General features: G+C 38.4%; 1 protein-coding gene across 2 annotated transcripts; it reads left to right on the forward strand.

Moving 5' to 3' along the window:
- The first annotated feature begins 14413 nt into the window (after positions 1–14413).
- Positions 14414–18682, forward strand: LOC121426367. 2 transcript variants are annotated; one of them, XM_041622649.1, is made up of 3 exons: positions 14414–14924; positions 15482–15619; positions 16674–18682. In XM_041622649.1, exons 2-3 carry the CDS (start codon positions 15518–15520, stop codon positions 18294–18296), a joined length of 1725 nt encoding a protein of 574 aa, XP_041478583.1. In that variant the 5' UTR covers positions 14414–14924; positions 15482–15517; the 3' UTR covers positions 18297–18682. The 2 variants fall into 2 exon arrangements, with proteins under 2 accessions (XP_041478583.1, XP_041478582.1); XM_041622648.1 differs by lacking the exon at positions 14414–14924 and having other exon boundaries at positions 15526–15782; positions 15825–18682.
- The last annotated feature ends 8250 nt before the right edge of the window (positions 18683–26932 follow it).

Raw genomic sequence — 26932 nt, forward strand, 5'->3', positions numbered from 1 at the left:
GGTGGATTTGGGGTAAGGGCAATGACAACAGAACATGTATCTATTATAACACGACATTTATATTTAAAAAAATGTCAGTAAACTGATGCATCTATTCTAAAGTAAAGTCGTCTATTCAATTTGATAAGTATACATAAAGAAAGGAGGAATGATAATCAATGCCCTCACTCGCTTTGTTTCCTTCATCAAAACCAAGGTTTAAAGTGATTATGATGGGTGCAATATTGAATTCATAGGCCTTATTTACAATGTTGAAAGATCGTAGCCGAAATCAACCAATGTGAAATGACTGCCACAAGTACATGTATAAATATAGGCATATATATATATAAACGTATGGGAGAAAGTATACAAATGTGTAAAGTTGTACAAGTAACTTTACACATTTGTATACTTTCTCCCATACGTGTATTGTATCAAAGCAATAGCTTTCGGCTTTGATCCAGCTGAAACATGGCGACTTGTCATAGTTAGAAACCCACCTTCACCTGACAAAGGAAATCATAATTGGTATATCAATCAATTGGTATAGTCAATTTGTCGAAAATCTGTCTATCTGACGGTCAATCTAATCGGAGTCGCCGTAGCCACTAACCCGTCTCTGCGGTCTAGTGGTTAAGGCACTGGCGTTCAAAGCTGGGGGCCCGGGTTCGTTTCCCGTCAGAGACATTTTTTTTGGCATCACCATTTTTTCCAAAGGGTAGATAGCTCTGGGGAACCTTGATTTAAGCTACGCATACCATTGTTCTCTTCATCCATATCTTTACAATATTTAGATAAAAGAGTTGCTAAAGCCGTTGTACATGTATAACTTTACACATTTGTATACATATATCTATATATATATATATATATATTTATTTATAGCACGTTCCAAAAACTGAAGGGACCCCTCCCCTCCATATCCATTTTCGATAATCAATTTTTCTCTGGCGACTTAACACAATGACCCATGAAAGGCAATGCACTCTAAAAGTCGTATGTCAACTTTTCAATTTTATAGCTTTTTTAACGACACTAGAAAGTGTCAGCGCTATTTCAAAGACATTATGAGGCTAGTTTTTAATATTTTCATTACACCTGTGTCTGTTTACTCATCTTGATAAAAAATACTCAAACAATGCATTTTTTCAGATCGAATATTGCTGTTTTAGAATTGCAATTTCCTTAGCGAAGGAACGAATCGATGAGGTCATAGAGGAGTATATTAAATCTTAGTCGGATACCTGTTACACAAATGTTATCCTAATTGATACACTGCTCGAAGGGTGTGTGTATATCCTTTCACCCACCTGCGTATTTTACACGTATATGTAAGAGGCTTAAGTGACAGCATTTACCCCGTAAACAGACTCAAAGAGTTGAAAATACATTAATGTATCTGAGCAGCGCAGGTCGATTGCCTCTCATTGCAAGCCGATTCTACTACTTTGTCTGCTCAAGGCAACTAAGGCTTGATGTCGTTTTTTTTCAAATGAAAAAGTTTCTTTCATAAAAAAGATACCAACGAAGTTCATAAAGGGCAAACACGGATCGCTTATGAATTTCATCTGTAATGATCGTTTTATCCAGGTGATGTATTTTTTCGCCAGCGTTTGAACCAACCTCTCCTGAAAATGTTGTGTTTCTGAGCTTTAACACTGATCCTTAGTGTCTGGTTTCATATACAGTCCTGTTGTATTATTCTTAATCAATGTTCATGTCGTGGGGGTAGTGGGTCTGTCTGTGTGTGTGTGTATGTGCGTGTCTGCATGTGTGGTTGTGCGGGTGTGGGAGTGTGTTTTGATGGTGTACGGTAAAGTTATATGCAGATGATAAACGAGGAGTTTTTATTTAATGGTAGAGTGTTCTATATAATTGTGGTATAAGAGATGATGTTGCATGGATTAAAACTTAACCCAGATCGGCTGTGAATTCCTGAGCGGCGAGTCTTACATGGGGCTTAGATTAAATCTATACGAATTTGAATTTAACGTTGTACGATTTGAATGCAAATCACTTGAAATTAACGAAAGCATCGTGTTAGGATTCAAATTCAATCCAGAGTTTGACTGGAAACTATTCACAGTCGATATTTTAAAACCATGTAATCTGAGTGGTGCTTGATTTGAGAGTGGCCGAATGAGTGTGAGGTAATATGGGGTGCTTTATACACATTCTGCATGACCTATTATGATTTCAAATTATTTTAGTGATCTGCGTTGAAACAAAAGCTAGCTGAGTGTGAGAGCGTATCACAACAAATGAGGAAAATACAATGCTTATAGCTATAAAAAAATATTTGTGCTAACCTTAATTCAATCAGGTGCAAGAGATTTAATAAAATGAGATCTTGAATTAAGAATGGTAAAAAAATAGATTGAAATGACCAGATAAGATAAAACGACATAAGATGCTATCAAATGTGAGATTAGATAATCAACTATAACATATAATACGATGAGATGGTTTGGAAAATAAATAACGATCAGAAAAAAGAAGAAGTTAGGTTTATTGAATTAATGCTGTTTTCATCTAAATGCGTGAAGTATTAGTGATTCGTTGACATGGTTAAGAAAATGTTGAATAATCGTGGGTGACTCATATTCATTTTTGATTATGTTATATGATTGATTTATTATATTTTCCCCAATATAATACGTAAACTTTGTGATTGAATGTGTCCAATTGCAATTTTCGTATATAAATTGTATTGCAGTGAAGAGCGTCAAATCGGTTCATTTCCAATTCGTCTAATGCCAATTCGTCCAATTGCCAACTCGTCTACTATCAGTTTGTCCACTGTCCACATGGCCTAATTGCAAATTTTTCCACTCATCATTTTGTTTAACATTAATTAACAGTTGGTCCAAAAGCGATTTAGTCCATATACCATTGGCTGTACATGTAATTTGACCAAGTGTTCAAAACGAAATTGATATCAGACCAACTAGATATGAAACAAAATGGTCATAGACGAAATGGTGATAAGACGAAGTGATGATTGGACCAAATGGTTATTGAACCAAATGGTTTTTGGACTAAGTGTTAATGGACGGAATGGCATTAGACTAAATGAAGGTAGACAAAGTGGTGATTGTACGAGTTGGAAGTAGACGAATTGGCAATTTACAGTCAAATCTGGACCAGGTTAATCATTTTGTGCTTCACCGACCCTCTCATTCGCATATAATATATTTTCAGATTTATGCTTCTTTCATCCTTCTCTATTAAGATAATCAATTCATATAAAAGTTTTGCTGGGGGTAGACATTGTGTTTTTTTCTAATAATAAAACTCAAATTTTGGTAAAAATTTTAGTGTGTTTTTTTTAGTGCGCGGATACACCACAGTGTGCTGTGTTCTGTGATGTTTGTTGAGAAAGTCCAAGTTCCATGATTTAAGTGCGAATATGTTGGTTTTATGAAAATATAAATCTGACGTTTTGGTGTGTTTGGTAGCAATTGAATATGATATGTCAGTGGTGATATTATTCTAAATGGCCTACATACCGAGATGATTTGAATAGCATGGTGTATGCGTGATGATGTGTGGTGATATTTAATACAGAAACCGCGAGGTATGCATTATTAATGCAAATGTTAATAAATGCAAGGTTATTTTTTTATTCAAGCATTATAATAAGGAACATTTTTTTTTACCGTGACCTAGAACGAATCCAAGAACACTGAAAAAAAAATCCGTCAAATGCTAATAGACAGTTGGGCCTTTGCGAAAATTGGTTAACCGGAATAGCGGTTTTGTATCAAGTTTCGGAGCTGACAACAAATTGCTAATAGAATTATGTCACTTGTCCAGAGCCCAGGACATGAATTGCTGCTTTGATTGACTAAGTTTCGATAAAGACTTCTCGGCTGCTCTTTGTCACGAAGGGAAATTGGACAAACCATTTTCCGTGTAAACGAAAGCGGTCACGGTGCAAACACTCCTAATTGTCTATCATCGTGAAAGGAAGTCAACTACTTGACCAGATATTTTTTTCATGAATTGTACCGGTACGGTTAAATATCAATATTTTGTATAACACGTCCGGAAATGCTATTCCTAAACGCTTCTTAATCAAACTCAATATCATTATGCAGGTCGGCAGCAGCTTCAAAGTCTTGTCATTGTATGAAGCAAAATATATCATATGTCATGAGAGCACTTCAAATTGTTCCAAGCCTCCGGTAGCCTTTCACAAGTATCATTGATGGCACCTATCTGTCTAGGTACTGGTTTACTTTTTGTTCAGGTGCCCGGTTCATAAATCTTGTTATGTAAACAAATTTCAAACAATGGTCCAAATGATTCGGAACCTTTGCGGAGATTGAGGGGTGTTGCCATTGCGGCTTATTAGAAATAATTGGTAAAGTACTAAGAATAAGGGCCCTCTAGCCCATAGTCTAGAATTAAATTTTCTTAATCAACCTCGAACAACCAACATTGGCTTTTCATAGATTTGTTAGTCGATAAAAAGAGTGTAGTTTAAATGATTCCTGTTAAGAATTAATAAATCGATGTCAATGTAGTTGTAATTGTACTTCACAAATGCGATGCCATTTACTAAATATTGTAATTCCTATGGCAGCCTACCCTTACGATATATACGTTTTGAAGAACCTTAATGGTTAAAGTACCTTAACCATAAAGAGTTTAAGAATATTATTGTGCTCTATACGAACACATCAATGTATCATTGACTGTAAATAACTGTCTGATGTGCGAATGTTACATTGCGAATGATTCATTCATGAAACTTTTAATGCTACTTTTGTAAGGAATATTTGTTAGACCCACGAGTGTAGTTTTACGTCCAGCAATGTACCTCCTGTAACTTTAAAAAAAGAATAAGGTTTACTATTTTCATTCTATTGGTGCAAATGAAGAATATTGATGTACAATAAATGCACATTATTTCAAATATGATTTTGTTGTTTCTGTTTGTTTGTTTGTTTGATTTGAGTAATTACAAGAGTATTACTGAGATAGAGATGATGGACACGTTTTCGGCAATATTTTGTTGCTCAACTATGGTTTGACTAATCTTATCTTTTCAAAGCTGAAAATGAGAAATATCACATTGACTTGATCTGTTGTATCGAGGTTACTGCAATCATAGAGGTATAATAATTCATGCAATTTAATAATTGTATAGTTGTATAAATACTTAAAGTTATGATAATGATGATAATGATGATGATAATAATAATAATAATAATGACGAGACTCAAATGCTCCTTTCACAAGAAACCTTAAAGGGATGGTCTAGGCTGCAGATATTTATATCTCAATAAATAGGGTAAATTCACAGAGCAAAATGCTGAAAATTTGATCAAAATTGAATGAACAAATAAAGTTATTCAATTTTAAGGATTTGGATTATTCATGTAAAACAGGTCTAGGCATGTCTTCCTTAATATTCATTAGGAGGGCTGATAAGGTATTATCCTTACTTGTTCTTTTGTGTTTTATATGAAATTAGCTTTATTAAAAGTTTTTCTACCAAGAACTAAAACAATGGGATTGACAACTGATTAAATGCATTAGCCACAACTTAGTTCATCATAATGGAGACATATCATTTACAAATGTATGAAAAATATATCAACTATGATTTCATGTAATAACATAAGAAAAAGAAAAGTTGGGATAGGACATCATCAGCCCTCCTAATGAATATTCATGATAATGTGTATGTAGCTGTTTTCACAAAATATTGATAAACTATAAAATGCAATAACTTCGTTATTTGCTGTCCGATTTTGATGAAGTTTTCAGCATTTTGCTCAATGAATTTTACTCTATTTTTTAAATATATATATCTTCAACCCGGACCATCTCTTTATGACATAGCGGAAGTACTCACCATTATTGCTTAAGTCGGGAGGACATAGGTTCCGTAACACAAAGATTGGCGATCATTCGCCAGATGAACTGACCGTACAAAATCAATTTCACACGCGTATTTGGCGCAAAATACTGACCAGGAACCAATTAAAAGTGATCTTTCATATTTGCTATTCATTGCTAAGCTTCGTGTTACGGGGCCCTGGAGGTTAAACTGAATGGCTTATCCATGCCGATCTAAACCGGTATCAACCGCACAGAAACGTTGTTAGCGCTAACAGAGGCTCTGTTACAACAGGTAAAGGTGGTAGCGATGCCTAATGTTACAACAATGAATTACTCATTTGAATAAACGTTTTGACTTCACAATCCGAAAAATGTGACTGGGCTTACTACTAACGCTTTGGTAGGCTAACAACGTTTCTGTGCGGCCAAGGGCGGAAGTCTCCCCCCAACGGTATAGGGGAGACAAGGGGCTGGAAAATTTGACAAGCAAAAAAAAAAAAAAAAAGGTTATCACCCCAAATGTAACGTCATTTTGACCAAAATAACTTTGACATGCAAAAAAAAGTTATCACCTAAAAACTAACGTCATCTCGTACAAAATACACGTTCTTTCGATTTTGAATAATGTAATTCTTTCCATCATAAAGGACTGAAAATAGTAGGGGGACATACGATGTTGTGTCCCCTTACTATTTTGCGTAGGGGGGACGGGTCCCCCTGGGATTTCCGCCCATGTGTGCGGCCGGTGCATTATTTGAGGACTCTCATACGAAAAAAGTGTCTTCTGAGCAGACAGAGACGACATTTACAGACTGTGTGGACTTGGTGCCAGGATGTTTGATTCATGCTGGGGACGGTGTACATCACAAGACACGGTAATATTGCCAAACTTATCCATTGGCAATTGTTACCATGCAAGGGGACATCAGTCACAAACAATAATAATAATAATAATAATAGGCATTTATATAGCGCCATATATCTAGAAATATTCTATTCTGAGGCGCGTTGTTATTATTATTATTACCCCGGCTTTAGCTCGAGCTGCCTTTCAGCGCTCACCTCACCTGGGTCGAGTGCAGCACAACGTGGATAAATTTCTTGCTGAAGGAAATTACGCCATGGCTGGGATTCGAACCCACGACCCTCTGTTTCAAAGTCGGAAGACTTATCCACTGGGCCATAATGCTCCACACCGATCAATGTGGATCACCAATCACCACGATTAGTGGCGGATCAAGGGGGGGGGCAAACTTGTGTAAGGACAGCATATTTACATCAAAAATAATAACTATGGCTCTCAAGGGGGGGGGGGTGTCACGGGTCGGATATTTCCCCATGGACCCGCAGTGGCCCACGATCAATGGGTATAATCATTCTATTTTCCAAACATTATATATATTACATTAGCCTAGGGGAAAAAAATTAGTAGAAACGTGCAACCATACTTTTAAAAATGTTTTCCAGCATTTGATTGATTGATTGATTGATAACGAATTTATTCATTCCAAAATTTTAACAAAGTTACAAAGTAAAGCAAAATATAATATAACATTATGAAATGAAATAGGAACCTTCTGGAAAGCAAAGCTTGTTTTCGAAGGTTTCCTTCAATAAATAAGACATATTAATGCAAAAAAAACCCCCAATATATATCTATATATAATATACATAATATATATATATATCTTTCTTGTAAAAATTATATGTAAATCCTTGTTAAATATGTATATTTTTTTACATATTCTCCCAAGTAAAAGATAAACAAGGCTGGATTATATTACAAGATATGAAGAAAAGTGAAAAGGACACACAAGACAAAACGTTACGAAAACAGGACGTGACAAAACGGTACAAGAACAAGACATGACAAAAAGTTATACCAAAACAAGACAAACGAAATATTACAAGAACAGACAAATCAAAAAGGAAAGACAACAACAACAACAAAACAAAGGACAAAAACGAGTAAAAGAAAAAAAAACCTGCATAGGTAGAGCGAATGAAAGGAGACGGGAAAAGAATCGAAATAAAGGCAGGGGGTGGGGGAAGAACAGAAGATCCACAAGATATCCTAAATATGATGAATGATGTGAGTGTTATAGTTATTGGTTAGATTTTTTGTGCTCTATTGAAGCTATGAATAGTTGGCTTATTTCGTAAAGTTTGCGGAAGTGAATTCCAAAGTTTGATACCAGAAGATATGAACAGTTTGTTTGTTAATAATGTCCTCGTTCTAGGTAAATGGAAAAGTCCAGCAGATCTTGTAGGGTAGTGATGTACATTGATATTTCGTGTAAACATATTAAAATACGTCTGGTTGTTCATCTTTACTAAGGTTGAACATAAAAGATCCAAGATTATAATGGTAAAGATCGTGTATCTTAAGAATTCCATGAGTTTTGAAAAGAACATTCGTATGTGCCCGATAATGAGAATGGCAAATAACGCGCAAAGCTTTTTTCTGAAGTAGCAAAAGTCTTTTCAAATGAAAATCAGCACAACTCCCCCATGCAATAATACAAAAGTTCAAATGCGGGAGTATCAGCGTAGAGTATAAGTTTAGTAATATACGAGTCGGGAAATAGAATTTAACTTTATTTATAATTCCAATATTCCTTGAAATTATTTTGCATGTGTTATCTATATGTTCTTTCCATGACAGTCTGTCGTCGATAGTTACTCCTAGAAATTTCGTAATTAATACTCTTTGAATATTAATGTTATCAAAAGTAATGTTACCTGGGGTTCATCGATGATATTGCTGAAGAGCATGTAATTTGTTTTAGTGAGATTAAGCGATAATTTGTTGGCTTTGATCCGCTCTGAGACTAGTTTTAATTCTTTATTGAGTGTGTCAAGTAAATGTTTGGGGTCCTTATGGGAAAAAAATATATTTGAGTCGTCGGCAAAAATAATGAATGATAAAGTACTTGATGATTTATAAAAAATCATTAATGTAGACCAAAAAAAGAGAAGCGGACCCAAGATTGAGCCTTGAGGGACTCCACATGAGATAGATTTAGGAGGGGAATTCACATTTGCTATGGAACATATTGCTGCCTACTGCTGAGGTAGTTCCTGAACCACTCCAAGGCTATCCCTCTGATTCCATAATAATAAAGCTTGTATACAAGGATATCATGGTTGATTGTGTCGAAAGCCTTGGAGAAGTCCAAGAACACCCCAAAGGTATGCTCATACTTGTCAATTCCATTGGCAAACTTATTAATCATTGCCAACAGGGCATAAATAGTACTATGTTTTTCGCGAAAACCAAACTGCAGGGGATAAAACAATTTATGTATATTAAGAAACTTTGTCGTGCGTAAAAAAATTACTTTTTCCAAAACCTTCGAAAGGCATGTCAATAATGATATGGGGCGATAATTTCCCAACACGGTGTTGTCGCCTTTTTTAAAAACAGGGATTACTCGGGCTTGCTTTAATGATGAAGGTACAAATCCTGTAGAAAGAGACAAATTAAAGATATAAGTCAAAGGTTTAATAATGGGTATCGGGTTACTTTTCAGGAGAATGTTACTTATATCGTCACATCCTGAACTCATTTTATTCTTTAGTCCAGAAATTATATCAGCTAGTTCTTTTACGTCTGTTGGTGTGAAATATATCGAATTTGGATTAGGGACATTAAGAAACGATGTGAAGTGTTTAGAAGAGGCAGGGATAGTGCTGGCAAGATTTTGGCCTACGGATGCAAAATAGTCATTAAAAACATTTGCCAAGGCAAGGGGATCCTCTACCAATTCAGATAATATTCAGATAATATCACATTTTCCATACAGACAAGGGTAATAAAAATATACAAAATAAAGTGAAGTACATGTATACAATATCATACATTATGATGAACATTTTTTGAACAAATATCACAACCCATAATACAAACAGATAAAACAGAGAAAACAGTTATTTTTCACTTGTACTGGCTGTATAATATATTGGCCAAAAAAGATGCCAGGGCAATTGCGCCATCTTTCGGCAATGATGACAGCAATCATCTTTTGGCTGCTGTTGATTTTTCCCCTTGCAGGTCGTGGTGGTGATGTTGATGATCATAAGGGCGCTGATGGACTTCCTGCAGTAAGTTGGTGCCTGTGGTGATGTTGACGGTGTTGACAGTGCATGTCGATGTCGATGATGATCACGATGTTGATGGAGATAATATTTATAACGATGATAATGATAATCACAATTTTAATGATGATACGGCCTAATGACAAAAGGTTAGAATAAGAATGTTACTAAAGACAGCAATAATGATTTCAATGAAGATACACATATGGCTATAAAATACAACGCCGCAGTCTAATGGACGTCTTTTTATCATAATATTAATTCAGATGATAAAATTGAAACTTTATTTAAAAAAAAAAATATTTGATTGGACACTTCAAGGCTACTATGTAATCAATGATATCATGAGGAAGTCATTAAATCCAAGGATAATTATCGACACATCTGGAATCTAGATATTTTAAATTCAAATAAATCTTATTCGATGAAATCTTGAAATCTAAGCTGAAAAAATGATGATCACCAGCACAGCTAAGCACCTGACCTAGACAGTGAATCATTATCGCTTGGGTGAAAAACCCTTAGCCTGTCTTAAATATTATCCTTATGTTGTTAATTTGTCAGCAATTAAACCATTTTTACTCAAACCATTTTGTGATACACGTATTTATTTGTATTCATACACACAAAATATAAATGCTTATGTTATTGGATTCCGTTTGTACTCTTTTTTTCAGATTATTGCGACAGCTGGTGTTCATTTTAAACCTGTCGAATCATAATAGAAAGAGCTTTTTCATTTCATGTTTTATGCACAACAACTTTCTCCTTCACATTGAAATTCAGGCTTGTTCCAACACATGCACTGAAAAAAATGTTGGTTAAAATTTTAACCAGCACGAGGGTAAATATGTGTCCAACTAATCTTGGTAGTATTTAGTATTTTACCCAATGTAGGAAGCACTATGTCAAGTAAGGTTAAAAAGTAAGCAGCAATTACTTTAGAATGGGCAAAATATTCATCACACTGGATAAGAAAAAATGTCCAACGTTGGTTGGATACATAATTACCCTCATCTGTTCATGGAGCATTTTTACCAAATACTTTTTAGAGTGTGGTGTCTTTATCGCGTCCACTCAGGCAATCACATAATAATATCCAATAAAAGGTTTGACTCTAAATTCCCCAAAGGTCGTGTTCAATTTACCCGACCCGAACGTTCCGGCGAAATTTTCACAAAACATTCATTCGGGTAAATTCAACCCGGATATTCGTACGGGTATTGACGGATAATTTCCACGAAGCATCAGATAAACTGGACCCGACCTTTTGAGAATTTAGGGGCCCTATTCGGTATGGTTGGGTTACCCGATTGCCAGACCAGACGCAATAATCAGCTGTGATGGTATAACCCAAATTTCAAACTGCACAATATATCGAGGATGACAACCGCGACAAGGGCAAACTTTTCTATGGGATCATAAATTTCACACTACAGTAGAAGTATCGCAATGTCGATTAAAGACACAGATTTTGTTTGACAGCAGGGAGTCCTCGGAGATTCGACAACCTTTATCAAACTTTTTACACTGGAATTAACTCCGATAAAAAGTTTATTTCCTGTGACGAAAAAGTCCTGACGTCCATATCAATCGTTTATAATCTATTCTACAATCTATTCTATAATCGTAAGCATGGTCAGTGCAAGTATGTTAATGGGCTTATCGTTTTATTGTAAAAAGCAATCTCTGCGCCAAAAATGGTAAAATTGATGAACAACATTAACATGGTTTGATTGGTCCGCCGGGTACGAGGTGAAAATAGGCTAGTTGTGGCAACAGGGATTTGTTTATTCATCATGTTGGTCTATGAAATAAATGTACTACCCATTGATGACTTGTGAGCTCAACATCTTAACCGTTTGAAACTGTCGAGCACTGGTTTTCTTTCCTGAGATGATTTCATAAATGGTCATTAGCAATTATTACTTCATTATCCAACACAAATTTGCTGATTAATGACCCGTTCGTATCATTTGCATCAGTGGCGTACCTAGGATTTTCCACAGGGGGGGGGACCGGTCGAAAAAATTTACAAGCAAAAAAAAAGGTCTTTAAGCTTGTGGGGGGGGGGAATAGGTATTCAAGCTCGTCAGGGGGCAAAATAAGTTTTTAAGCTGGTCAGGGGGGACATATGTCACTTGCATGGGTTGTGACTCGTCGGGGGGGGGCAGACTGCCCCCTCTCCCCCCCACCCGTAGGTACGCTAGTGATTCGCATTATTACGCACATATAGATGGAATAGTAATTTGTTCATTTTTTCTTCATATTTACATCACGTTTATGAAAGCAAGTGAAAATCGTGATGTGGCCAGTGGCGATACATTTTATTTAATCAGCGGAAATCATAGAAAGACTTATGATTTATTGAACCTTAAAACATTTTTTTTATATAAACAGATAAACAAAATAATGTTTCTTCCTGAACTACACAGAAGTAGCTAAGAATATATATTCTATCTCTATCCATCATGATAATATCTATCATGTATCATGATAATGATGACCCCTATATGCATCTCTCAGCATGGAACTTAAAAGAAGTGTAAATATCATAATTACAAGAATTACAGTTGGTCTACATTAGACATGTAAGAGATGTCAGACATCTTTTTAGACTTAAAGAAAAATTCATGACCAATATGTGAATCACTGTCTAATTATTTTTAAACTGAATACATATCTAATGATATAATTAGTAGATGAATGAAAGAATGATTGAATAGAAATAAACGAATAAATAAAGCAATAAATAAATATGTAGATAAATAAATAAACATATTAATGAAAAAATAAATCAATTAATAAAAATGAAGGAATCAATGAAAAAAAATGATAAATAAATAAATGAATGAAATGAAATATTAATAAAAAAATAAATACATACATACATACATGAATTAATGAATAAATGTTTCATAAAGATTACAATCTGTAAAGCCCCTTTTACACCTTCACGGAAGCAACACGGATCACCCCGGATTGACAATCCGGGGTCATCCGTGTACAGTCCGGGACTACCGTGTACACTCCGGCTACTCATCCGGCGCCATCCTTGATGTACCGGCATGTCCGGGAGAAAAATTGAACATGTTCAATTTTTCATCCCGGAGTACACGGACTGATAATCATCCGTGTTCATCCTTGTAGCCTCCTTGTACATCCGTGTAGCTACCGAATGCATCCGGAGGCTCCTTGTAAGAACCGGGTGATCCTTGTTGATACCGGCTTTATCCGGGGTCAAATGTTTGTATTGTTTGCGTACATGAACAATAGTCCGTATTCATAACCAAGCACGAGCATGCTCCAGATGCTGCAAAAAGGGACGAAACTTCATTCTAGCAAGATGCCGGCGACAAGAAGTGGTAAGGTCCGTGTAAAGACCCAGTAACATCCGTGATCATCCGGGTATTCCGTGTTGGCTCCGGGAGCATATCAAACAGGATCCCTATTGCTACCTTGCCTATCCTTGTAGACTCCGTACTTTTCCGTACATATCCGTGTTAATAACCAGTTAACTCCGTAATCACTCCGAGAATGCTAGAGCCCCTTTTACACCTTCACGGATGCAACACGGATCATCACGGATCTCAGTCCGTGATGATCCGGGTGCCAAATTTGTATTTTCCTAGCATTCCCGGAGTGAGTACGGAGTTAACTGGTTATTGACACGGATATGTACGGAAAAGTACGGAGTCTACTAGGATAGGCAAGGTAGCAATAGGGATCCTGTTTGATATGCTCCCGGAGCCAACACGGAATACCCGGATGATCACGGATGTTACTGGGTCTTTACACGGACCTTCACGGTTGCTCACATTCTGTACTGGCTAGAATGAAGTTTCGTCCCTTTTTGCAGCATCTGGAGCATGCTCGTGCTTGGTTATGAATACGGACTATTGTTCATGTACGCAAACAATACAAACATTTGACCCCGGATAAACCCGGTATCAACAAGGATCACCCGGTTCTTACAAGGAGCCTCCCGGATGCATTCGGTAGCTACACGGATGTACAAGTGTCACAATGCGACTGTAAGTCTATTTAGTGTTAACCCCTAATAACCATTCAGCTTGTATATAATAAAAGGAATTTGGGTGGTTGACTCTTGTCATAGCCCCAGAGTCAATCAACTGTATCTTTAAGTAAGTGATCAAACCCGCTGGGGTGTAAGGATTAGAATTTTACTTTGACTTCTTGACAATCTTAGGTCATGAGCATTGGGTCATTTAACTTGGTATATTTAGTTAAGTTCAATGGGTCTCTAAAATTCTATAGATGTTTGTTTTTATGTATGAGAGGAAAAGATTGTTGAGAATGTTTGAGATGGGAGTTTTGAATAGGTGAAATTAAAGCTTGGATAGTTAAGTAGTTTTAATTGGATATGTTCAGCGTGGAAGAGTAAAGCAGAGGAATATTGAGAATGTTAATGACTTTGTCTTTGTGAGAGTCAAGATGGAGTGGTGTTTGAGTAAAAGCAAATCAGAAATCGTTTGATTCTCGGGAGAGGAAGACCCTTCCACATTTGGTCTTAACTCGGAGTGTGAGGGTGTGGTTCTCGTAGGCCATTACTTTGGGTGTATGTTGCAGGCTGTGTAGTGCAGGCACAGCGGAGTCTTAATCCCCATCGTTGGCAGGCTGGATCCAGGCCAGGTAAAGCCACCACATCTGCCCTCATCTCACCAGGCACGACTGTTCCAAAGAACTGGACGAGCTGGGCTCGTACTTCATCCTTGAACTCAGAGTTCGTGACTAGTGATTCATCGTAGCAATCTTCGTACTGTGGCTCTCAGCCCTCATCATTTCGTCCGCGATTCTGGACTGGCTTTTCATTGAGAGTTCGCTCGCTTTACTTCGCGTCGTCGAAGCCACCGCAGCTCGCTCTTAGACGACTATATTCATCGGACCAACGATAGTCATTGACGATGTCGAAGGGGTCCTTATTCTGAACTATATAAATTATAACCAGATTAGATATACTACGGTCCAGTGTAGGTATTCATCCAAGTATAAACCCTCTTTTGATGAAACTTAATTGGTGGAATTAATAACCAAGAATATTCTCACGTTTGGATGCCGAATTATTAGGCCTTGATTAAATATAAATAAATCATTCTCATTAGATACATATTGCAACATATTCAGTATAGGTTAATTCATGCTGATGTTAACTGCTGAATACAGTTTGATGTTATGTTGATATGCATGTGATTCATGATTTAATTCTGATTATTCAATTTCTTTAACTATATGTACATTTATAGAGCTGGTCGCTCTGAATTAAATTTATGTTACATATAGATATTGAATGATTGTGTGATTATTGCAAGTGGTAACTACTTTCGTTTCAAACAGAACCAAATCTATTACCAGACTGGGAATTTCAGTCCCAAGATCTGACATTTTGGCGACCACGAAGGGACTCTCTTGTCCATTTGATAGGTTAGGTTAATAATGAAATGATTGTTATCATTGATTGTAATTATACTTGTATGTAGATCTGATAATGATATTTTGATCTCTTTTCCATTTGGTTGTTCTTACAAAGTTGTTGTAGGTCCAAGGTTGTAGAAGACAGTGGTGCATGTGGAGGTCAGGGCAAGGAGGCTTTACTGCGTGTACGCCTGTACGTGCCAGTGCTGTGTGCATCGAGACTTCATTGCGCTGCGTAAACTGTCTGCATATGGTAAGTTTGTAACTAAACCTGTGGAGTGGCCTACAGTATGGAGAGAGACAAGTTCATTGCACAAGGAGAGAAGTTTGGTTTAGAGGGTGATAAATTGAGAGCATATGTTGATGAATGTGTGCGAGAAGCTAGAGATGAAAGAGCAGCAGCAAGGAGTGCTGAGGTTGCAGCTAGGAATGCTGAGATTGAAGCTAGGAATGCCGAGATTGAAGCTAGGAAGGCAGAATCTTATATAATAGCTCAACAGGATGAAGCTAGGAAAAAAGAATCAGAGTTATTAGATAAACAGATTAAACTTGAAGAGTTAAGGAAAAATAATAGGACAGAAAATGTTTCACGTGCAGGGCATTCACATAAGCCTAGTATTCCGCCCCTCCCTGTTTTTCAAGAAGGAAAGGATGACTTAGATAGTTATTTGTCTAGATTTGAGAAACACGCCATAATTGTGGGTTGGGATAGGTCAGTATGGGCACCTGCATTGTGTGCGTTGATGTCAGGTAAGGCTCTTGATATAATTTCAAGACTTACAGTGTCCCAGGCTCAGGAGTACGAAACAGTAAAATCCTCACTTCTTAAAGGGTATGACCTTACAGAAGAAGGGTATAGGACTAAGTTCAGGTACGCTAAACTCAATAATGGTGAGACCTATGTGCAGTACGCTTGCAGGATTGAGAAGTATCTCAATCATTGGATTGAGCTAAGCTCTTATGATGACAATATGGAAGGTCTGAAGAGTTTGCTCATCCAGGAGCAAGTATATAATTCATGTGGAAAAGAATTATTGATGTTCATTAAGGAACGTCACCCCTGTAATCTGTCGGAAGTTCTAAATCTAGCTGATCAATTCAATGAAGCCCATGCAGATATGAGAATAAGGAGAATGAATAAAGCCCATCAGTCCAGTTCTAAAAATGTAAATCCTAATGTGAATAAGAGTAATAACAATGCAATTAGTCACACTAAGTCTGAAAAACCAGGTAAGTCCAAATTTGATGACAAGAAGTGTTTCAATTGTAATAAATTTGGACATATCTCTTTTAATTGTCCAAACAAGAAAGGTCGTCGAGAGATGGGAGCCAGTGTTGTCGCAGGCAGGTCAGCAGAAGACACATCAGCTGGAGATGATGCTGCAGCAGGACCTACCGACACTAGAGAGATGGCCGGACACTTCAACCACAAGAGTTTGAGTCTAATCGTGCAGGAGAATCTCACAGAAGATGGAAGCGGAGTGAAGTTGGCATCTGGTGACACTCTACCGGTACTATCGGCAGTGGCGAGTGGATCAGAAGTGGAGATGCCAGTCGTCGATGGATTGGTGAATGGGAAGCCCGTGGATGTTCTTCGCGACAGTGGTTGCACAACAGTCATCGTCCGATATGAGTTGGTGCGTGAAGAGCAGTTCTTTGGAGATAGGCTGACGTGTTTGCTCGTCGACCGGACGCTGAGAAACTTCCGACGTGCCAAAATCGACATAGATACTCCATACTTCAAGGGTAAGGTAGAAGCTCTATGTGTACCAACCCCTGTTTATGATCTTGTATTAGGTAATATTCCTGGAGCGAGGCAACCAGCTGATCCAGACGGAGACTGGACGCCAGGAGATCATCAAGGCAGTGCAGTGGAGACAAGAGGGCAGAAGCGGCAGGCGGGACGGACAAGGCCTCCTCTTCCTGTACCCAAGCCACTAGAAGACATTGTGTCAGTGGATAATCTCATCCAGGCCCAGAAGGAAGACAGCTCGTTGGATGCCTCTAGGAAAGCCGCTGAGAAAGGAGAAAAGAAGATAAGTAAGGGTGGAAATTCATCTTGCTTTTTCTTTAAGAAGGATGTACTCTATAGGGAATACATGGATGCAACCCCAGGGTCAGATGTTCTGTTACAAGTTGTCGTGCCCACCAAGTTCAGAAATCAAGTCTTAAAACTGGCTCATGAGTCGATTCTAGGTGGTCATCTAGGGAATAAGAAGACCTGTGAAAAGATCTTGATGCATTTCTTCTGGCCAGGTATGCATGCAGATGTAGTCCGGTATTGTCGGTCATGTGGGCCATGTCAACGTACTTCGCCGAAGGGAAAGGTCACGAAGGTACCTCTGGGATCAACCCCTCTCATCGATGAACCTTTCAGACGAGTGGCGATGGACTTGGTTGGACCGATAGAGCCGGCTAGTAGTAAAGGTAACCGATTCATACTAACTGTTGTAGATTATGCTACTCGTTACCCAGAAGCAGTAGCGCTTCGCCGTATTGACGCACAGACGGTTGCGGAGGCACTGATGGACATCTACTCCAGGGTAGGGATACCACGAGAGGTGTTGACAGACCGTGGCAGCCAATTCACATCAGAGCTGATGAAGGAAGTGAGTCGTCTACTCTCCATCCGGCAGATGACTACTACACCCTATCATCCTGCTTGCAATGGGCTAGTTGAACGCTTCAATGGTACCTTGAAGTCCATGCTCCGCAAAATGTGTGAAGAAAGACCCAAGGATTGGGAAAGGTATCTTAACCCCCTCTTGTTTGCTTACAGAGATTCAGTGCAGGAGAGCACAGGCTTCTCACCCTTTGAACTCCTGTATGGAGAGCAGTTCGAGGCCCTCTTGCTATTCTTCAAGAGCTCTGGACGGGTGAGGTTGACGAGCCAGATACCAAGACTACTTACCAATACGTACTGGATCTGAAGGAGAGGCTGGAGTCGACGTGTCAACTTGCCCAGCAGAATCTCAGCAAATCAGCGGAGACATACAGAAGACAGTACAACAAGAAAGCCAAGGAGCGAAAATTTGAAGTCGACGACGAAGTTCTTCTTCTACTTCCAAGCGACAACAACAAGTTGTTGATGCACTGGAAAGGACCTTTCAAGGTGGTGCAGAAGGTAGGACCTCTCGACTACAAAATCGATTTGGACGGGAAGACGAAGACATTTCACGCAAACCTTCTGAAGAAATATTACAGGAGAGAAGAGGTAAGTGCGGGAGTGTTTGATGTTGTTTGTGTCTCTGTAGTGGACGAGGACGTATCCCAGGATTGTGAAGGAGAGAGTGAAGATGTGGACCCTTTGGTAAGACAAGACATTCTTCATCTCCCTAATCTTAACCCTACAGAATCACTCAACGATGTGCAAATCAGTCCACAACTGGATGATGACCAGCAAGAGAAAGTCAACTCTCTTTTATATTTTACGAGTATGAGGAAGTCTTGACAGATATGCCGGGATCGACAAACCTAGGTAAGCACGACATTAAACTTGTCACTAAGGAGCCCATTAAGAGTAAGCCGTATCCATTGCCACATGCTCTGCGAGGTAAGGTGAACGAAGAGGTTCAAAAGATGATGGATTTAGGGATAGTGGAACCGTCCAATTCCCCTTACGCATCCCCTGTTGTTATGGTAAAAAAGAAAGATGGGTCTATTAGGTTTTGTTGTGATTATCGCAAATTAAACCAAGTCACCATAACTGATGCAGAACCAATTCCCGATCAGGAAGAAATATTTGCTAAATTGTCTAGGGCCAAGTATTTCACTAAAATTGATTTAACCAAAGGTTATTGGCAGGTACCCCTAACAGAAGAAGCCAAGGAGTTGACGGCATTTGTGACACCAGAAGGTTTGTACCAATTTCGAAGCATGCCTTTTGGGCTAGTTAACGCTCCAGCAAGTTTTAGTCGGATTATGAGAGATCTACTCCGTGGATTGAAGTATGTAGACAACTTCATTGATGATATTTTGATTCACACGGTAAGTTTTGAGGAACATTTGGATACCCTCCGGGAGGTATTCGAGAGACTGAAGAAGGCCAACTTGACGGCCAGACCAACGAAGTGTACAATCGGATGTGTAAGTATCGAATTTCTTGGTCATCGAGTAGGTCAAGGAGAGCTTCGGCCAGTGCAAGACAAAGTCAAAGCAGTGCAAGAAGCTCAAAGACCGAAGACCAAAAAGCAACTTCGATCCTTTCTAGGTCTTGTAGGTTATTACAGGCGATTCATTCCGAATTTTGCAGCCATAGCAGTACCCTTGACTGATCGAACGAAGAAGGGGGAACCACTTCTCGTGAAATGGGGAGATGCAGAAGAGGCAGCCTTCAATACCTTGAAGACGAAGCTCGCTAGCGAACCCATCCTCCATCTTCCAGACCTAGATCACCCTTTCATCTTGAGGACCGATGCTTCAGATAATGGCCTCGGGGCAATCTTGCTTCAGGAAACAGAAGGTAAGAAGTTTCCGATCGCCTATGCCAGCAAGAAGCTACTTCCAAGAGAGCAAGGCTACTCAGTCATGGAACGTGAGTGCTTAGCGGTTGTATGGGGAGTTCTGAAGTTTGAACCGTATCTCTATGGCAAGCACTTCCACCTAGAAACGGATCACCAACCTCTGAAATGTATTGCCAAGTCGAAGGTGGCAAACGCAAGGATCCTGAGATGGGCTCTGCTACTACAGCCGTTCCGGTTCACCATCACAGCGATCAAAAGTGTAGAGAACGTCGGTGCAGACTACCTAAGTAGGATACCGGATAATGGTTTTACATGAAGCAGAAACCAGGATGAGTGTTTTTGGTTTTCTTGTAAATACATTTATATTTGTATATATATATTGTTTGATTTTCCTTCCAGGTTCGGAGAAACTCACTCCAAAAATTATAGAAATTTCTTGAAGGAAGGGGAGATATGTCACAATGCGACTGTAAGTCTATTTAGTGTTAACCCCTAATAACCATTCAGCTTGTATATAATAAAAGGAATTTGGGTGGTTGACTCTTGTCATAGCCCCAGAGTCAATCAACTGTATCTTTAAGTAAGTGATCAAACCCGCTGGGGTGTAAGGATTAGAATTTTACTTTGACTTCTTGACAATCTTAGGTCATGAGCATTGGGTCATTTAACTTGATATATTTAGTTAAGTTCAATGGGTCTCTAAAATTCTATAGATGTTTGTTTTTATGTATGAGAGGAAAAGATTGTTGAGAATGTTTGAGATGGGAGTTTTGAATAGGTGAAATTAAAGCTTGGATAGTTAAGTAGTTTTAATTGGATATGTTCAGCGTGGAAGAGTAAAGCAGAGGAATATTGAGAATGTTAATGACTTTGTCTTTGTGAGAGTCAAGATGGAGTGGTGTTTGAGTAAAAGCAAATCAGAAATCGTTTGATTCTCGGGAGAGGAAGACCCTTCCACATTTGGTCTTAACTCGGAGTGTGAGGGTGTGGTTCTCGTAGGCCATTACTTTGGGTGTATGTTGCAGGCTGTGTAGTGCAGGCACAGCGGAGTCTTAATCCCCATCGTTGGCAGGCTGGATCCAGGCCAGGTAAAGCCACCACATCTGCCCTCATCTCACCAGGCACGACTGTTCCAAAGAACTGGACGAGCTGGGCTCGTACTTCATCCTTGAACTCAGAGTTCGTGACTAGTGATTCATCGTAGCAATCTTCGTACTGTGGCTCTCAGCCCTCATCATTTCGTCCGCGATTCTGGACTGGCTTTTCGTTGAGAGTTCGCTCGCTTTACTTCGCGTCGTCGAAGCCACCGCAGCTCGCTCTTAGACGACTATATTCATCGGACCAACGATAGTCATTGACGATGTCGAAGGGGTCCTTATTCTGAACTATATAAATTATAACCAGATTAGATATACTACGGTCCAGTGTAGGTATTCATCCAAGTATAAACCCTCTTTTGATGAAACTTAATTGGTGGAATTAATAACCAAGAATATTGTCACGTTTGGATGCCGAATTATTAGGCCTTGATTAAATATAAATAAATCACTCTCATTAGATACATATTGCAATATATTCAGTATAGGTTAATTCATGCTGATGTTAACTGCTGAATACAGTTTGATGTTATGTTGATATGCATGTGATTCATGATTTAATTCTGATTATTCAATTTCTTTAACTATATGTACATTTATAGAGCTGGTCGCTCTGAATTAAATTTATGTTACATATAGATATTGAATGATTGTGTGATTATTGCAAGTGGTAACTACTTTCGTTTCAAACAGAACCAAATCTATTACCAGACTGGGAATTTCAGTCCCAAGATCTGACAACAAGGAGGCTACAAGAATGAACACGGATGATTATCAGTCCGTGTACTCCGGGATGAAAAATTGAACATGTTCAATTTTTCTCCCGGACATGCCGGTACATCAAGGATGGCGCCGGATGAGTAGCCGGAGTGTACACGGTAGTCCCGGACTGTACACGGATGACCCCGGATTGACAATCCGGATGATCCGTGTTGCTTCCTTGAAGGTGTAAAAGGGGCTTAGGAAAATACAAATTTTGCACCCCGGATCATCACGGACTGAGATCCGTGATGATCCGTGTTGCATCCGTGAAGGTGTAAAAGGGGCTTAACTGACTTCAGGTACCTTAACAGTTGACCATTGGTAAATCATTTGTGATTATTGAATCTACAGACATCTTCAGGTGACTTGGGAGTCTGTAAATTATTTATTACATCCTGCATGTTCAAGGACAAAACGTGTTTTGCAGGCAAAGCATGCATTTTCAGGAAAAATAAAGATGAGCCTACAAAATTCTCAGTTATTTTAATAATCATTAATACTAGGCCTCTGAAATTATTATTTTTTTTTGGAAATGGGAAAATGAAAAAACAAAGCGATTTAAGCTGGCAATGTCTTTGCCTTTCCAAAGCACAATAAATCTCCAGAATACACAAAATAAAGCGAACCAAAAAATAATCAAGTTAATAAACGTATCCGATCGCCCCACACATATCGTGTGTTGAATACCTAAGATGTTGTTTCATCAGTTCCTAGGCGAATATTTAGTTAATATTAAGTTTAACTTTAAAGAGAAGGGAAGGTAAAGATGAGAGAGATAAAGAGAGAGGGGGGGGGGGGGTGCAGAGGAGAGAAAGAACAAAAACCATACAGATTTTCATTTATGCTTTTTTTCCTCCATGAGCAAAATTAAAGGTAGGTTAAAATTGATGGGGGGGGGATCATCTAAAACAAAAGATTGTTTGAAATTGTCAGAAAAGAAAGACAAAAATATATATTTCACAGGTATTGGCGACCTGTATACACTATTATGTTTCTTCTATTATACTTTGCTGATCGGTAAGGGCAAACGATAACAATCCGACCGAATTCAGACCAATATTTTTTGTTTTATTATTACGTTGTCTTGATTGAAGTTAGGCTGATTCTTGTTATTCGCCATAATGCCTGCAAGGAGGGCGCCACAGAAAAATGTGAGATTTTAGGGACGCTGGTCCTTTTGACTGTTCAAAAGGGAAACATAGATTTAGAAATAGGCGAAAATAGGAAGAAAGTGAGGAAAGCAATCTTGTTCGGGGTAATTTAACCTTTGATGTATATTCCTGGACATGTTAATTTGTTTGTATATCTTTCTGAATCAAATCAATTCAATTAAACAGAACACAGAATAAAGAATATAGACAATAAAAATCTGGGAGATGTAACTCTATAATACCCCTACAATTTGATTGAGAAAAACAATATCCATGACATCTCGAGGTTGTTCCTCATGAATATATATTGTAGCAGCGACTGAATGCATTAATAGTCATTGCACAGTGCGTTCAAGAAAAAAGAACGTATTTAAAGAAAAAATAATTGAGGGCGCTGTTTTTACAGCTAGCACCGTGTTTTATTTGCTCTCTCATTTTATTATTTTACCCAGAATTTATGTTTTTACTTTGGAATTTCAATTTTTGGATAAATGATTGTGCTTATTGGACTGCACGGACTGGTTTGGTGAACTGTCATTATATTTTTGTGGAATCATCAAATGATATTTTGTGTTCATTTGTTGCCCCGTTCGACTGCTACTGCTAGACTTCTTCATTCAATGGCACAGTGAGTACCGTACACTAACATGTCACGCCAATGCTATAGACGTCACGATTGGTGCTCCGCACTCGAAACGCTTTTATTACTTGGTGTTTTAATACTCGTGATGTAGCTTTATTGCATAACTTCGGACGGGAGCAATCGCCCGAAAAACAAATAGTTGCGATATACTCGCGATGAACTTTTCAAGTTATGGAATAGTAATAGCCAGTACCCCATTTTTTTACCACAAGATGTCTTTTCTACAATACATACTCTTGGTATTGCACACAGAAAAGGAGGATGCCGGGCTGGCAAGAAAACAAGACGGAAAATAAGCGTAGTACTTGATAGGTACTCTCGTCAACTGTTCTTTCCACAATCTAAAAGAGAAAGAACTTTGCTTGATATGAAGACTGCTGGTGGTTCGTCTGCATTGCCCCCAATACTACTTCTAAATGCCAGGTCATTGTGCAACAAATTTGACGATATTTAGCCAACTGCTGTCTCCCAGTACAGTGGTATCAGCTTAATCGCAGTAACTGAAACTTGGTTCACTCCTGACAAGCCATCATCTTGCTTTGACTTACATGAATTCACTTTACATCGAGGTGACCGTGTGGATCGAACTGGAGGGGGTGTCGCGTTGTACTGTAGAAATGACATAAACTCACGACTGGTGTACAAAAATTTGGTTCCACCACACCTGGAAATTATTTGGGTAGAACTTCATCTTCATCTTTGACTATTCTTCTAGCGAAGAACATTTACATGTATGCTTGAGTTGTCTATACTCCGCTTTGTTCTCCGTATCGCCAAGAAATAACTGAGCATATTATCCAAATGACTGATTTGATCAACTCTACAGATTAAGGCTTGAGGCATATTCTGTATTGACCCTTCATGACTATTTCTGCTCGTTTTTTCAGCTTTTCAATGCAGACCTCATCCAACACTTTTAAATCCTGCTCTTTTCGTGATGGCATGATCATAACAAGCATGGTACCATTTTAAAGAGAATTATATGATCTTTCGAACGATGTCAAATATGCATTGTGTAAAATTTGAAGTTGGGAAAAATTAATGGCCAACCTCAGGTTTCAAAAACTTTTTTTGAGGGGTTTATTTATCAATTATTATCTCCTTTTGTTGGGGGTGATATTGAGCATTTGTGATAAATGTGTATTCTCCCCCCCCCTTTTTCTATGTCTCACACATCAAAAATGACCAAGGTAACGGTTTCGTGGAGTGTAAAGCTTGGGTCGACAAAGATGTGTGTGTAGAGAGAGGCAGTACACATGAAGCATGCATGCATGCATGGAGCGACTGCCCCATCACTTTCTTAAACAAACCGTCAGCATAGATGAAAAAGAATTCCGGGATTAAAAAGCATCTCTATGAAAAAAGTCGGAAAGTTCTTAATATCTTCCATGGATTTTGAAACGTTACTAACTCGTTATCGATTACAGCGAGGTATCCATTGGAACAATGTTCTATACCCAGGGGGTGGATCCAGGATCTTTCAAAGGGGGGGGGGGCACATATTGACTAGCAAAAAAGTTTTCAACAATAAAAGAAGGACATTTCGTATAAGAAAACAATTGACAAGCAAAAAATAAAGCACACTTCTCTTTTAAAGGCATGTTAACATTACAAATTTTTAATTGTGCATCTAAAAAGGTGGACAAGGTCCGGCTTTGTCCCCTCCCCTGGATCCGCCAGTGGCGCTACCCTATGTGTAGAGGTGCTGTGGCTCAGTGGATAAGTCTCCGGACTGTGAACCACAAGATACGGGGTTCAAATCCCATCACAGCAGTAGCGTCCTTTGGCAAGGCCTTTATCTACATTTGCCACTCTCGACCCAGGTGTAGTTAATGGGTACTCGGTAGGAAGGAATTCCTTGAATGCTTGATGCGCCCGAACAGGGTAACCGTGCTAAAGCCGGGGTAATAGTATGCAGCGCTTAGAAAAAAATTGCATATTATTATTATTATCATTTATCTGAAATTGCCTCCAGCCTCAAACGAACGCCTTCAATGTATTATGTTCAAGACATTGAAATCGTGAGCGATACTCTGTGGTATATCAATGCTTCTGGGTTTAACTTGTAGGATATCGCATGTCCCACATCTGTAACTGTCTTTTTGGTACACATTACCACTAATTTCCGGAGCCCTATAGAAAGGAACATGAATATTTGAAGACGCTTTAAGATTTAAGAAGCAGAGTGTATATTTGTGAATCACAATTTGGTTTTCGATCTAATCGTAATACTACTCAAGCAACTCAAGCACTGATGAATTGTCACATGCGATTGGCAATCATTTACACACAATTGGAATATTCCTGGACTTTTCCAATGCTTTCGATACAATGGATCGTAATATCTTTTTAGAAAAGTTTTCGTCACACAATAGTGTTAGAGGGGAAAGCCTTGAAATGGATCAGGAATTACTTATCAAATAGAAAACAATATGTACAAATAGATAATCATAATTCAGCGTTATGACCAATAAATTGTGGTGTTCCACATGAAAACATCCTTGGCCCCCTGATATTTATCATATACATAAGCGACTTTTATAAATCTTCAGACGTTTATCTTTGATTTTATTTTCAGACGATTCCAACCTATTTTATTTTCATGCTAACCCAATTACGCTTCTTTCTACTATAAATCTTGAACAAAAAACGTGTAGTACAGTGAGTTAGAGCCAACAAATTATCTCTAAACATCTTTAAAAAAAATATGTTATTTAGGAACATTCATATTAAAAATTATTTTCAAAACTGTATCGCGGAATGTTCGTTTAATTGATACATTTCGACATTTCTTTCCAAAATCACTATTTAGTCTTTATATTTTCACTTATACTTCTGCATTTTAAATATGGAATACTGGCTTGGGGTAACACTCAAACGAGTCTCACTGACCGAAAACTTATTCTCCAAAGGAAGGTTACAGGATTATACAGAATATTCCTTTTCGTTGTCATACTGCTGATTTGATCTTCAAGTCGAATCTCCTAAAATTTCCGGATTTATATCTTTTCCGTACAGGACATTTCATGTACAAACTGATCATAAATGAAATACCAAAATTTTGATGATCATGTTTACAACCCCCCCCCCCCCGCCATTCACAATAATCCAACCCGACAATCCTAAAACTTCCACGTTCCCCGTACCCGGACTGTCCTTGCACCAAAAAACAATCACCTTCTATGGTTTTAAATCTGGAACTCGCTCAGCAATGACATAGTAAATGTTGCCAGTTTGAGCTGTTTAAAGACTAAACTGACGAAACAAATTCTTCAATCATATAAAGCAAATTCCAATTATGCGGTCGGTAACCGATCCCCAGTACCTCCCCCCCCTCCCTATACGTCTCTCTACCTCGCTCTCTTCCACTCATTCTCCTTCGTCGGTCTTATGCCCTTTACTCTTTTTTTTTGGGGGGGGGTACTCCTTTCCCTCTTCCTCTTTCAACCA

This window comes from Lytechinus variegatus, chromosome 13, assembly GCF_018143015.1.
Source record: "Lytechinus variegatus isolate NC3 chromosome 13, Lvar_3.0, whole genome shotgun sequence".
Lineage (NCBI taxonomy): Eukaryota > Metazoa > Echinodermata > Echinoidea > Temnopleuroida > Toxopneustidae > Lytechinus > Lytechinus variegatus.

What these genes read in the sequence shown, in the direction of transcription:
- LOC121426367 (XM_041622648.1), top strand. Translation starts at nt 15,657, where the DNA reads ATGGAGAGAGACAAGTTCATTGCACAAGGAGAGAAGTTTGGTTTAGAG. An exon ending in CAGCAGCAAGGAGTGCTGAG is followed by an intron (nt 15,783 to 15,824) that starts GTTGCAGCTAGG and finishes AGGAATGCCGAG; the next exon opens with ATTGAAGCTAGGAAGGCAGA.